Consider the following 13,398-nt stretch of genomic DNA (forward strand, 5'->3'; position numbering starts at 1 on the left):
GAATAGAGCTGATATGATCTCTGAAATCTCTTTATTCATTAGATAAATAGTGCGTGAGCTGCTACTGCAGGCCACGTCGTTCACTAAGAGCTGAAGATGCATCGAGGGCGGAGCGGCCGTCCCCTCCGTGGTGGACAGGCACGTGGGAGGCCGTGAGGCCCATGGGGACACGCGGGCAGCAGGCAGGCCTGCTCTGTCCCCTAACTAATGGTGTGACTTGGGTCTGGCTTCTTAGCCTCTCTGAGCTTTAGTGTCTCTGCTTGTTTAACAAGGGGCAGCTGAGCCATAGGTTGGCGCTAAGTGAAGCAAGCAGTGGATGCTCTGTTTCTCTGACCTTCCGTATTCTTGTGGGCTGGCCTTGGTGGATGGGCCTTCCGCCCCAGTGAGGTCCCGTGGGCGCCCAGGGCTGGAGAGCTTCTAGTTTGAGCCCAGTGAAAACAGCCCCACTTAGAGAAATGTGTGTGGATGGGTCAACGTGCAGATGGTCCTCGTGGGTGAGTGGGTGCAGAGGCCGGGTGCCAGGCGGCCCGGGAGGGGTGGGCCGGGCATCAGGAGGACTCTCTGGCAAGGTGTCTGCTCCTGCGGCTTTGGGAGGTAGAGGCCTGGCACGAGCCCTCCTCCCCAGATTAGAACAGACGGGGCGGCCCCCATTCCTGTCACAGTGAGATTCTCCACATCCCAGGCAGGAAGTGAAATCAGCTGTGAAACGTGTGACTCCGGGAGCCCAGGGTCCCTTTGGCTTTGGGCTTTGGGCAGCCTGAACACTGCAAACTTTGCATTTGGAGAGAAAACAAAGAAACCCGCGGGCGCCCCCTGGCGGGAAGCCCTCTGCAGGGCCAGCCGGTGCTCAGGAGCCCGGGGGTACTTTATTTGATTTTATTTTTTTAGATTTATTTATTTATTTATTTATTTATTTATTTATTTATTTATTTATTTATTTATTTATTTATTTAAAAGAGAGAGAGAGCATGAGCAGGGAGGGGAGCAGAGGGAGTAGGAGATGCAGGCCCCTGCTGAGCAGGGAGCCTGATGCAGGACTCGATCCCGGGACCCTGGGATCCCATCCTGAGCTGAAGGCAGACACCTAACTGAGCCACTCAGGCGCCCCCCAGGGGGTCTTTAAAAGGAGCCAGGATATGGGTCCCAGGTCATGCCGACCCCTCCTCTCCTCCCCGCCTCCACCTCTCAGCATCACCCCTCCCCCCCTACCGGCCTCATCCCTGAAGCCAAGACCAGAGGCCAGCCTGGGGGCCTCGAAAGCCCTCCCCACAAGAGCCTGCCACTGGGTGGGCGCGACAGTCCAGGTGGAGAAGACCAAGATCCAGGGACTAGCTGAGGTGCCCCCCCCCCGCCCCCCGCCCACTCCCAAGGGAAAACTAGGTCTTGGCTGTGGCTGGGCCGGGGCCCTTAGAGCCTTAAGGAGCCCCTTCCAGCTCCCTCTCTTCGACACCTTCTCCTTCCTCCCTTTCTCTGCTAGTCTGGAGATCTAGGAGACCTACCTGTGTCCATCCCTTTCTTTTCTTGCTCTTTCTCTGACTCTGATCTTTTGCTTTCTATTCCTGCTACCTTTCCTTAACCCTCTCCTAAGCAATCCTAGTCTCCACCCCTCTCTCCCTACTCCCCCTGTGTCCTCTCCCCATGCTCTCCCTTCCCCTTCTTTGGCTCCATCCCTCCCCTCCTTCCCCTTCCTCCCCTACCCTCTCATCACCTTCCCCTCCTTTTCTCCATCCCCTCCCCTCACCCTTCCCCTCTCTCTCTTCCCCCTCTTCCTACCCTCTGACCTTCCCCCTCCCATTCCTTCCCTCTCCCCCCACCTTTGAAGCCCAGCACCTATTAGCCTGACGTCTCCATGTAAGTCAAAGGCAGGGAATCCTTGGACCCAGGTCCCCTGTCTCTCAGACCAGGGCTAGTTGAGGGGCTCCTAATCTAAAACGGACTCACATGTCTGAAATTCACCCAAAATCATGTGCAAAATATTACATTAGGGCCTTGTGTGTATGTGTGCCTATACACATGTGTTGTTTGTGTGTGTTGTGTGAACACGTGTGTTTCTGGGGAGAGGTGCCACCGCTTCTGGAAGGTTTTCAAAAAGATTCATGACCCAAAAAATAAGAAGAACCACTTCTCTCTCCTAACCTGGACTGGCCATGTGGTGGTTCCTGCTGAAGAGAGGCACCCAGTCTCACCCCTGGTTGCCGCTGGGGGTCCCTCGAGAAGCCTGACACCCCTGCCCCTCAACCTTCGGGGAGGAAGGGAAGACTTGTCAGGAATAGGACCCAGAGGGAGTGACTTTGGCCACTTCAGCAGGGAAGGAGGGCTGGGGGGGGGGGGGGAACAGAGCATCCCTTCCCCCCTGCTCTGAGGCTGAAACCCCAGGGTGCCATCACCCTCCACCGACCAATGAGCCTAATGACTACATCACCTAATGATCAATTTTTCTAAAGATACTGTTTCCAGACACTCCTGGTGATCAATTTTACAGCATTTCACATACAATAGGACAATTTCAGCCTATAATGGATATTTTGTGTCGTCCCTTTTTTGCAGTTGCTTGCCTCTGAGTCATTCACAGAATGTTTTTAATCTATTTATTTAAAGATTCAAAGTTTTTTTTTTCTGTTTTATGACAAAGGCATGCTAAATTGGAAAGGAGAACAGCAAAGCAAGATGAGTGTATTTAGAAGAGATAAATGAGCTGAATGGCACATAAAGTATGTAAATTTGGTAAACATTTATTAGAAATGAGAACTGAAAGTAGATGTGCCCATAGGCAGATGGGCTAGAAAAATCTGGAAACGCAAGCAGGCAAGATAGCAGTTTCTGACCCTTTGTTAATTTTTCCATCCTAAGCAAAGTGGTGAACATTTGATGTTCAGGAATTACTGGCAAATGTGTCCTTAGGCAAATGAGATGGGGTGAGATTAACTCAAAAACCCTGAGAAAGGCCCCACCACGTGGGGGGAAGCCCGGGGGAGGCGTCAGGACAAGCCTCTGTGACGGGGTCCAGGGGGAGCCCCTCTGAATAACCAGGAGGAAGCAAGAGGAAGTAATCTCACGCTGGGGAAGGCCAGTGGGCAGAAGTGGCATCGCTACTGATGCTGGCACCACAGCCCTGCACTTGGCTGCGGGTGACCCGCTCACACACGTCACCCCTGCTGCAGGAGGGGGCCCTGGCAAGGACATCTGCAGGCCTCCTCCCTCTGTGAGCTACTAGCTTCATTCACGAATTTCATCTCATGAATCACGAACCTCGGCTCGGCGTACGCCGCACGAGGATGGCGATCTCATCTGCCTTGCCGGTACCTGGCATAGCTCCTGGCACACAGCAGGTGCTCAATGAACAGCCCTGGAATGAAAGGACAGAGAGGAGGTGGTCTTAGGAGTGTGGTAAGAGCATGGGCTTTGGAGCCAGGAAAGTCTAGGTTGTGATCCCTGTTCAGCTGCGTCCAGGCTGTGTGACCTGAGCAGTTACCTCACCTCTCTGAACCTAGACTCCTCCTATGTAAGATGAAGCGGATGACGCGGCCTTCCCGCCCATAGTGTTGTGATCATGGCTCAAGGAGAAAATGTGCATCTCGCCTAACTCTGTTCCTAGCACATGCAATCACTTGATAAATGTGGAACTAGAAGAACCTTGTTGGTCTTCTAGAATCTGTAGGGTCTTCATAGGGACAAGAGACCCTGCAGGTGATCGGAAAGCCTCCAGACCTGGAGGCTCTTATGGGTTCCAGAGTAACATGGTGTTTAGAGGCTGAGTTCTAGAATCAGAGTTCCCACGCTTAGCCAGGTGTGCCACCGACCGGATGGGCCCACTTGGTCAAAGTACTATCCTCTCCGGGTCTCAGTTTCCCCCGTGGTAAGCTGGAGGTGTTGAGGGTAACCGCGGCTGCTTCCCCAGGCCGCTGAGAGCGCCCCGAGAAAGGAGCCATGTAAGATCCGGGGCGCCCCGGTGGTAAGCTCTCGGTAGGTGTTAGCCAACGTCAGCATTTCAGGGCTTGTCCATACCAGCACCTGCCGTCGGGAGAGCTGTGCCTGCCTCTTGGTTCCGAGCCGCCGTCTGAGCAGCCCTACCTGTGCCAGCCTCACGCAAAGCACGCTAGCTGCACCCCCTAACCGAAGTGTGCTAAGCCATCCGGGGGGCCACACGCTCCGGGGGCCAGGAGCGCACGGCGTGCACGCGGCTTGAGCTCTGTGTCATCCAGAGTTTATAACCGTCTAAGCTGTGATCGATAGCCGGAGCCCGCCCAGTCGCCTGGCGGAGGGTGGAAACCATCTCCAGGGCCACTCCTCGAGCCTGAGAACTGCCAGCAACTCGGCCAAGAGGGCAGAGGGCAGGGAGGGCTCCCAGGGTGGCCATGTGAAACGGGGCCGGATGCCCATCCATCAGCGGCCAAATGGAAGCGCCAGGAGCCCTGCCGGGGCCTCCATCACTGTCACCGGGGATGCGAGGCTGCAGAGCCTCTTGGGGGATGGGGGTGGGGGTGATGGGGTGCAGAATGGACTGTGGGAGTTGCGGCCTGGAGGGGGGCGGGGTGCAGCCTGCCTGGGCCACAGGAGGCCCTCTGTGTCTCTCCCCTCTGGTTGGGGAGCTCTGTCCCCAGACCCAGGCAAGCAGGGGGAAGCAGACCCCAGGGCTCCCAAGAGTCCCCCGGGCCAGTCCCGAACCGCCTTTCCAGCAGAGAGAAGAGGTAGCGTGGCGCTCAGCGAGACAGCTGCATTAAGAGGCGAGGTTTTGCTCTGGAGTGTTGGAGCTGCGCAGCTTTGGAGTAGTGGTTCCCTTCTCTGGCTTGTTTCCTCCACTGTGGACATGGGGGCTAAACGGAAAGAGGCCGTGGGGTGGGCACCGGCTTCTTTTTTTTTTTTTTTTTAAGATTTTATTTATTTATTCATGAGAGACAAAGGCAAAGACATAGGCAGAGGGAGAAGCAGGCTCCCTGCAGGGAGTCCGAAGTGGGACTCCATCCTGGGTCTCCAGAAACACGCCATGAGCCAAAGGCAGACACTCAACTGCTGAGCCACCCAGGTGTTCCCTGGGCACCGGCTTCTAGTGCCAAATAAGCCCCTCTGAGCCAGAGGCAGCATGGCCCAGCGAGCCTGTGGCCGAAGACAACCACGAGGGACCAGGTGCAAAGGGGTCCACGCCTTGTGAGGGCCCCACCTGTTCCTTGGGTTTGGGCATTTTCCTTGGGTTTGGGCATTTAAAAAAAGAATGAAGCCATTGGCAAGTCTGGAGGTGTTTCATGCCCACACCCTTGAGGGAGCATCTCAAGGCTCTCCATCCGCAGCCCCAGGAGTCTGGAGAAACCCTGTTTCAGTTGCTGTTAGAGCTGAAAAGGCAAGGAGAGAACCTGACTGTGGTCCTCCCAGATGAGGATAAAGGGACAGAAACCACAAGGGATGCGATCCAGGGGAGGGACACCTAGGGGCCTTGCAAGCAGCTGGGAGCGTGTCTGTGGGGAAATACTGAGTGAATCCCGTGGCCAGGCCCTCGAGGCTCCCGTGTGAGCTGCCTTCCGTGGTCCTTGTAAAAGCCACAACCACAAGCTTTGCTCAGCCCCTGTGACGACACGGAACTATCACATCCACTGTTTCATGACTCCCCACGATGATCCCTCGTTTTACTGACAAGGAAACTGAGGATCAACGGGTTGTTGTTTTTTTTTTTTCTCGTGATTGTCCCCCGGCCACACGAAGGGAGGCAAGGGGGCTGAGGTGTCCTGATGCTAAGCCCCGGACTCTCTGCCTCCCTCCAGCCCACGCACATCTAGTGCAGGTGTGAGGGCAGCGGCCGAGGTGCTGGAAGGCTGTGGAGGAACCAGCCTCCGTGGGCCCCGGGGATCTGGCCCTCTGCTGGTGGTCTCCAGTGGGGCTGACAACTCCGGGACTGTCGCAGACTGAGAAGGCCAAGGGCACCAGCAGTGCAAAGTGATGAAGGCAAAGTCATTTCCTGTTTCTCCTGCCAGCAGCCCTCGCCAAACAGGGCCCACAGTGACCAGGGGCTGCGACGCAGCACGTAACAAGGTTGTTACGGTGAGCGGGTCACTCGTGGGTTCGTTCGTTCATCCGATGGCCGTGGCCCGACACCTTTGCTGGCGGGCACTGTGAATGCAGCGCGCTGTTAGAGCCTCTGTGCCGATGTTAGAGATGGGGGGGCTGCCCAGCAGGTCTGTGGGGCACCACCATGTGGGGGAGCCAGCCTCGCCTGGTGAGAGGCCGCACTGAGCCTCGTCTGGAAAATGAGGAGCTGGTGGGCGTGGAAGGGAGGAGCCTTCCTGGCAGAGGGAGTGTAGCACGTAAGGGCCCCAAGACAGGAGGCGCCCTGGATGATTTGGGGAACATAAATGCGGCGAGTAGAGCAAGGTCTTGTTAGATTTCGGACTCTGGCCCCTGGGTTTCTAGATGTTGATGGACCCATCGCCTTGCCTCCCATCTTGCTTCTTGGTCGTGGCTGAAGGTCAACACAGACTGCACCGCTCATGGGAGGGAGAGGCGGCGCTGGGGCCCGCGTGGTGGGGGAGGCCAGCCAGCGGCCCCCAGGGAGCTCTGGATCTCCGAGGTGAGCACTGTCCACACAGAGAGGGCCCAAACAGACCAACATCGATCGCCTCCCAGGGCTGCCGGGTGGCGTTGTTCAGGCCGAGCACTGCACAAGGGGCATCGTGGCAGGGGTGCCATTTGCACGGAAGGCATATTTGCTTGTTTGCTTTTCCATGTTTGTATGGAAATGTTTGCGGAGCCTGCAGATGGGTTGTTGGTATGCTCACGAACAACGGTGAGGTCCCTTGGTCGCCTGAAATCGGTACGTCCGGTCAACTGCGTAACAGATGGAAGGGCACGTCCGCGAGCGGTCACTGGCCCCCTTCCCGCCACCCCTGGGGCTCACGAGCCTGCCTCTTCTCTTTGCAGTTTTTTCTGTTCATCCTCATCATCTTCTTGGCGGAGCTCTCGGCGGCCATCCTGGCCTTCATCTTCAGGGAAAATGTACGTGCGGGCCCCCCTGCATGGCCACCCCCCGCTCAGAGAGGGTCCCGCAGAGTCCACAGCCTCTCAGCCAGCGATCCCAGCCCGAACCGTGACCCACCCCCACCCTCTTCCTGTGAGGGTTTTTCTGGAGGCAGAACTGGACGGTCCCTAAGGGTCTCTGCTCTTCCAAAGCACCCGATACAATCCCACACCGGATTCTGGAATCTTCCATTCCACACCATGCCCAACAATAACCATTGGACAGGCAGAGGATAGTCAGGCTGCCCCCCAAGCCCCAGAATAGGTGCTGTGCAGGACAGAGCAGAGCTCTCTGGGTTGAGGCCCGGGCCGGGGTGGGGGGACCTGAGCCTGCCCTCTGCCTCTTCCCGCAGCTCACTCGCGAGTCCTTCACCAAGGAACTCACCAAGCACTACCAGGGCAACAATGACACAGACGTCTTCTCCGCCACCTGGAACTCCGTCATGATCACAGTGAGTGACGCGCCTGGGGATGCTGTGAGCCTTCACAGCCGTGATGCCAGGTGGAGCAAATGTGGGGCCTCCAGAGCCCCCTGGGCTCCTGTGCCAGACATCAGTCATCACTCGGGCCTGCCCCCCGGAGCCCAGCCGGGGCCTGGGAATCGGCCTCCACACGGCGTTCTGGGCCGTCATTAGGGGCCCATTGAATAGGGTCCAGACTCCGGCCGAAACCTATTTGCCATCCCTAACCCCAGTCCGCAAGCAGTTGTGATTGTCAGCGATGCTAATCACAGCAACCGTGTCTTGGGTGCTGCTGCCTGGTGAGGTAGGAATTGTTACCTCCAGCCTCCTTTTGCACAGGAGGACACTGAAGGCTCAGAGACGTTGGGTGCCTTTCCCAGGGTCGCATGGGAGGAACAGACAGCCAACCCCTAGCTGAGGCTTGACCCTGCTCCACCCCCGGCCTTGCAGGGCCTTGGGAGCAGCTGTCCACCTCTGCACCACCACCCCTCCCCCGGGTCCAGCTCCCGCCCACCAGATCTCCCTTTGCTCCCCTTCTAGTTTGGCTGCTGTGGCGTCAACGGGCCCGAAGACTTCAGGTTTGCGTCCGTGTTCCGACTGCTGACTACAGGCAGCGATGAGGTGCCAGAGGCCTGCTGCCGGAGAGAGCCCCAGACTCGGGATGGGGTCCTGCTGAGCCGGGAGGAGTGCCTCCTGGGAAGGGACCTGTTCGTGAACAAGCAGGTACCAGGCCCTGCTCCCCGGGGCAGGGGGACTCGGATGGCCAGGGCTGGGCAGGTGGCAGTGCTGGCACAGGGCGTCTGAAGCACCCTAGAAACCCCCCTGGGTGGGTGGGTCATGACATGCGACTCCTGAACAGGGGCAGATGAAGCCCTTGAGATCCAGCTGAGACAGAGGAAGAAAGTAGAGGGGGGTGGGTGGGCGGGCGATGGTACAGGCCAGAGGAATGGGCATCTTGTCTGGGGTTCAAGGGTGAGTCGGAGCTGTCCAGTGTTCCCGGCAGAGCACTCTCTGAGCTTCTGGGGTGCAGGTCGGGAGCCAAAGCCTGAATCACATGGTGGGGGCCCCTCCTTCGCTCTTATTTGAGGGAAGCTCACCTGTGCCCTATCAGAGCCCCTGCTGACCCCAAGGGAGCAAGGTTCCCCTCAACCACCAAAGGTCAGGGGAGCTGTCAGACCCTTCAGTTCTCTTGGAGCCCAAGGACTTTATCTTGGTCCTGGGAAGAAGCACTTTCCCCTTTCTGCACATGCCGTCTTGGGGGGAATGGGACGCAGGGCCCCTGTGTTGCCCTCCACCTGCCGGGAGACAGATAGCGCCCTCGTACTTGATTCCTCCTTCCTCCTGAGCAGCTCCCCACCCAGAACCCCCGCCCCAGGTCCCTGGCCCCTTGGGTGTGTGTGTGAGAGACCAGGCTGGGCACAGGGTGGAGGAGAACAGAGATGAACTATGAACCGAGTGCATGTCCCCACACCCCTCACTTGATTCGGCTTTTAATGAGCATCTCCTGGGACAGTCCAAGATGCAGGGGACACGGCAAGAGACAGGAGACAAGGGGCTCAGGATGTAGTTCAAGAGAGCACATGATAAGGAGCTAATAACTTCACATGGCAATGATCTCCATCAAGAAAATACAAGCAGGTGCCGAGCGAGAACAGAGGGGATGGGGGCCAGAGGGAGCCCAGGGAGGGGGCAGCATGCTGAGGCCTGACCCTGGCCATCCGGTGGGATCTTTCCGGCCTGAGCTTGGAACTCCACACTCCATCCCCTGCACGTGCCCGTGTGGTGTCAAAGGACTCACGAGCCGCTGTGGGCTCGGGGCAGAGGGCCACCAAGGGGTTGGGCCTCAGCCTCCAGGAGAGGCTGCAGGAAGTGGAGGCCGGGGCAGGGAGTGGGCTCAGGCTTTGATGTCAGGCAGGCCTGGACTGTGACACCCTCTCTGGACCTCAGATTCCTCACACCGTAGCGGAGACCATGGGCTATCCTCCTTGGAAAGATGGGGTTTATACGCCACCCCATCACCACCAGGGAAAAGCTGCACTTCCTACTTCCCTTGCAGCTAAGCCAGGTGACCGCGCAGGAGCCAGGGAGGGGCCAGCAGAAGCACTGTGCCCGCCCCTCCCTGCCCCCTGGCTGGAATGAAGCGATGGTGACAGCCATCTAGGACCCGGGACCATCCCCCTTAGGATGTCAGAGCATGGACAGCCAGGGTGGCTCAGTGGTTTAGCACCACCTTCAGCCTAGGGTGTGATCCTGGAGACCCGGGATCGAGTCCCACGTCGGGCTCCCTGCATGGAGCCTGCTTCTCCCTCTGCCTGTGTCTCTGCCTCTCTCTCTCTCTCTGTGTCTCTCATAAATAAATAAATAAATAAAAATCTTTTTTAAAAAATAAAAGGATGTCAGACCATTACGAGGGGAGCCTGGGTCTCTGATGGCTCCATGAAACAGACGGACCACCACAGCTTGGGATTTCGTACGAAAGATGAGCAAACTTCTAGCTTGTTCCAAGGCACCGCTGTTTGGGTGGCCTGGTGCCCAGAGCCAACACCAATGTCCTGAGGCCACCTGTGGATTGTTGAGGGAGGCGCTTTGCGGGCCGTGTTCCTGTAGGGCTTCATCCTCATAAACTTCCTGTGTCTGCACCCATCCTTGGTGATGGCACCTCCTTCTGTCTCCTGGGCATGACTTTGGAATCAGAGCTCCTTGTTGGGGGGCGGGGTGTCCCCGTCCAGCTGCCTGAGTTCTTTATAGTGACTCTCCCTCTGTTCCTCGTGAGGATCCCCCAAGTTTGACCTCTGGGATCTTTTTCTGAGTCACTCATCCCTCCTGAGCCTTCTTCCTTTTCAGAGCCCCCGTGGAGGGACTGTCGCTATTTGGTTTTTCTCCAAAGCCCATTTTGCTAAAGCCCTGCATTTCTGACTGTGCCTTGCATCCCAGTCATGGTTTTCTTAAAAAAAAAATATATGTATTTTTTAAAATTTATTTATTCATGAGACAGAGAGAGAGAGAGAGGCAGAGACACAGGCAGAAAGAGAAGCAGGCTCCCTGTGGGGAGCCTGATGCGGGACTCGATCCCAGGACCCCGGGATCATGCCCTGAACCGAAGGCAGACGCTCAGCCGCTGAGCCACCCAGGTGTCCCCAGTCACAGTCTCCCACCAGTGAGCAAAACGCCTGGATGCCAGGACCCGAAATCCCAACTAAAGGGGCTTATGCACACGCCCTCTGTGTTTCACACACAGCGAGCATTCTGGAAGGTGGCGCCTCTCCCGCTGCATCAGTAGCATTGTCCCGTCAGTCAAAGCCTGGTCTCTGAGATCTCTGTGACCTTTCCTTGGTGGCGAAACAGCTGCTGTTGGCTCCAGACACCCCCCCCCTCCATGTTTAAGACAGAGGGAAGGGAAAGCGTGGCACCCCCGTCCTTCCCAGAAAGCCCCCGAACCGTCTGCATAGATCTGGGTGGCCAGGACCCGGTTACGTGGCGCCCAAAGGCCAAGGCAGACGGCACTCAGTTGTGGATGTCAAGTGAGCCCACCGCTGTTTGCCACTGCACTCCGTGGGCAGAAATGAGGAAATCCCGAAAGGAGGTGACCGTGATGAGCGCTCAGCCTCTCCCGTTGGCAGGAGTCAAAGCCACGGGGGCATTTCGCCAGCTCTTCCTCAGCCCGCCCTGGGTCGAGACAGTCACCCAGGCCTCCTGCTGGAAACAGAGGAGCGGGGCTCGGAGTACATGATGATCTGGCTGGACTCCAGGCCAGAGTGCGGGCCCCCAATAGGAAGCCATCCATAGTCCCCATCTGCCTGGCTGATCTTAAGCCCTGTCTCCTCACAGCCTCACATTCCTCTGCTTCATCCCCAGTGCTCCCCACCTGCTCCCCGGCATGTTGTGAGTGTGGGTGCTGCTGTGACTGTCGATGTAAAGTGCCGCACCCTCGTCCTCCTGGCGTAGGGAAAAAAACATTCCGGCCAGCGAGTGAGAGCAGCATGTGCAAAGGCCCTGGGGTGGGAGGGAGCATGGCATGCTCCAGGAACCCAGAGAGGAAGGCCGATAGGGCTGGAAGCACAGTGACCAGGGCAAGAGTGGCTCAAGGTGAGGGCACCCCAAGGCCCCTCCCGCTCTCTCTCCAGGTGTGTATGTAGCCATCTCTATCTCAGGGTATGTATCCCCACCACTGCTTGGGAAAGCAGTAATAACACAGGACTTCATCCATTGAGAGGGATCTTGAGGGCTGGGCTGATCTTGGAAGGCTGCCTGGAGGAGGTAAAGTGTGTACTGGGCTTTGAAAATTGGGCTGTTTCCTTAGGGCAGAGGCTAAAAAACCCAAATCCTTCAGCCACGGAGGTAATAAGGAGGGGAGAGGGTGAGTGTAGCTCAACAGGGAAAGACGGGGTCTGTGGACCTCCAGGGAGCCCTGGCCCCATCTGACAGGCACGGCCACACAGCAGTGATGGCTCCACTCGCTGGATCTCCTGATTTGGGGGGAGCAGCAGGGAGTCTAGATATTTATGGGAGATTTTCCAATACTCCAATCACTGTGGCTACTACACCAAAAGGGTTTCTGGGGATGTGGCCATTCCCAGCCCACCTTAGGAGCTGGAGGGCTGGGGGGGCTTTGGTGTAACGCTGCCAAATTGCTGTTCCTGAGCCTCCTGCCTCCCTCCTCCTCCACACCAACGGGTGCCAACGGGGTTTGGCAGGGTAAGCCTGCTGCTGCCTGAGCTTTGGGGCCTCGTGCCAGTCCCCCGGTTTCGTACCTCGGTCCAGAGGCTGGCCCCTGACCCCAGACTGTCTCTGGCTACGGCCTCACCTCTGGTCCTTCCCTCCCAGGGCTGTTACACAGTGATCCTCAACACGTTCGAAACCTACGTCTACCTGGCTGGAGCCCTCGCCATAGGGGTACTGGCCATCGAGGTGAGTAAAGGCCCCCACGTCTGCGGCTCCCCGGAAGCAAGGCACACACGGGGTCTCGGAGAGATCCCCCATGGCCTGCATCCCCCCTAGCCTAGCTCTGTCTCCGCATCTTAAATCCAGGACCAAGTGGGTCGGTCCCCCACTGCGGGGACTGCGGGATGGTAAGCCCGGCTGGGTCCGTCTGTTGTTGCCCGAGTCACTGTTGGACTCTGGGCTCGTCTGAGCAAGTCCCCAGCAGGGAGTGGACAGGCTCTGGGAGGGAGCCACCCCCAATCTTCCTCCCACTGTCCCCCACCCCTGTTCCTCTCTGGGGAATCTTCCCCCAAGGTCCAGAGTGACTCTTGTCGGAGGATCAACACCGCTGCCTTGATGGGAGCTGCAGCTTGTGCTTCTAGGTCAGGCCCTTTCTCTGTGGGAGGTTCCGGGCCTGGGGGGTCCTGTCGATCTCACCAGGGCGGTCTCCATAAACCCCCTCTTCCCTGGACCCCGGAGCCCCTCAAAGGGAAGGCAGCTGCAGGCTCTCGCCGCCGCCACCAGGTGGCGCTTCAGCCGCGGGGCGCCGCTGCCCTTCCTTCTCCCGCCCTCCTCCCGGGTTCAAACCCGCTCCTCCCGTTTGGACTGACCGCGTAGCCCACGCCTGAGCAGCTCCAGGAAGGGACCCTTCCCGGCCTCGGCCAGGCAGCCGAGCCTCGGCCTCCCCCTCCTCCTTGGGGGGCCTCCCGGGTGCCTGGCACCGCAACCGTGGCTTTGCTCAGCTTCTCAGGGCGTCCTACAGCTCCCGGGGGAGCAGGTCTTTGTGGACACTACGGGGGAGAGGGAGGGGTCGTTTATTCACTCATCCAGCAAGCATAGATTGAGCGCCTACTGTATGCCAGCACCGTTCCCGGTGAAGAAGGTCTCTGGCGGAGACCTCGGACCCGATGCTCAAGAAACACACGCCCCAGGGCAGGGATGTGGAATCGCAGGCTGTGTCCCCCCCACGCCCCACGCAGGAAGAACACGGGCTTTTCCAGTCTAACTCCCAGCT

At 58.1% G+C, this 13,398-nt stretch overlaps 1 protein-coding gene across 3 annotated transcripts in view; it reads left to right on the plus strand.

Annotated features, from left to right (window-relative positions):
* The window catches only part of TSPAN18 (tetraspanin 18), a 186,010-nt gene that overhangs the window by 168,383 nt on the left and 4,229 nt on the right, over positions 1-13,398 (plus strand). For all 3 annotated transcript variants that reach the window (XM_072790522.1, XM_072790524.1, XM_072790523.1), the window contains 4 exons: positions 6,907-6,981; positions 7,356-7,454; positions 8,004-8,186; positions 12,288-12,371. In XM_072790522.1, coding sequence (XP_072646623.1) covers positions 6,907-6,981; positions 7,356-7,454; positions 8,004-8,186; positions 12,288-12,371 — 441 coding nt within the window. The remainder of the gene's footprint in view (positions 1-6,906; positions 6,982-7,355; positions 7,455-8,003; positions 8,187-12,287; positions 12,372-13,398) is intronic.

The sequence above is a fragment of the Canis lupus genome, chromosome 21 (genome assembly GCF_048164855.1).
Source record: "Canis lupus baileyi chromosome 21, mCanLup2.hap1, whole genome shotgun sequence".
Taxonomy (NCBI): Eukaryota; Metazoa; Chordata; class Mammalia; order Carnivora; family Canidae; genus Canis; species Canis lupus.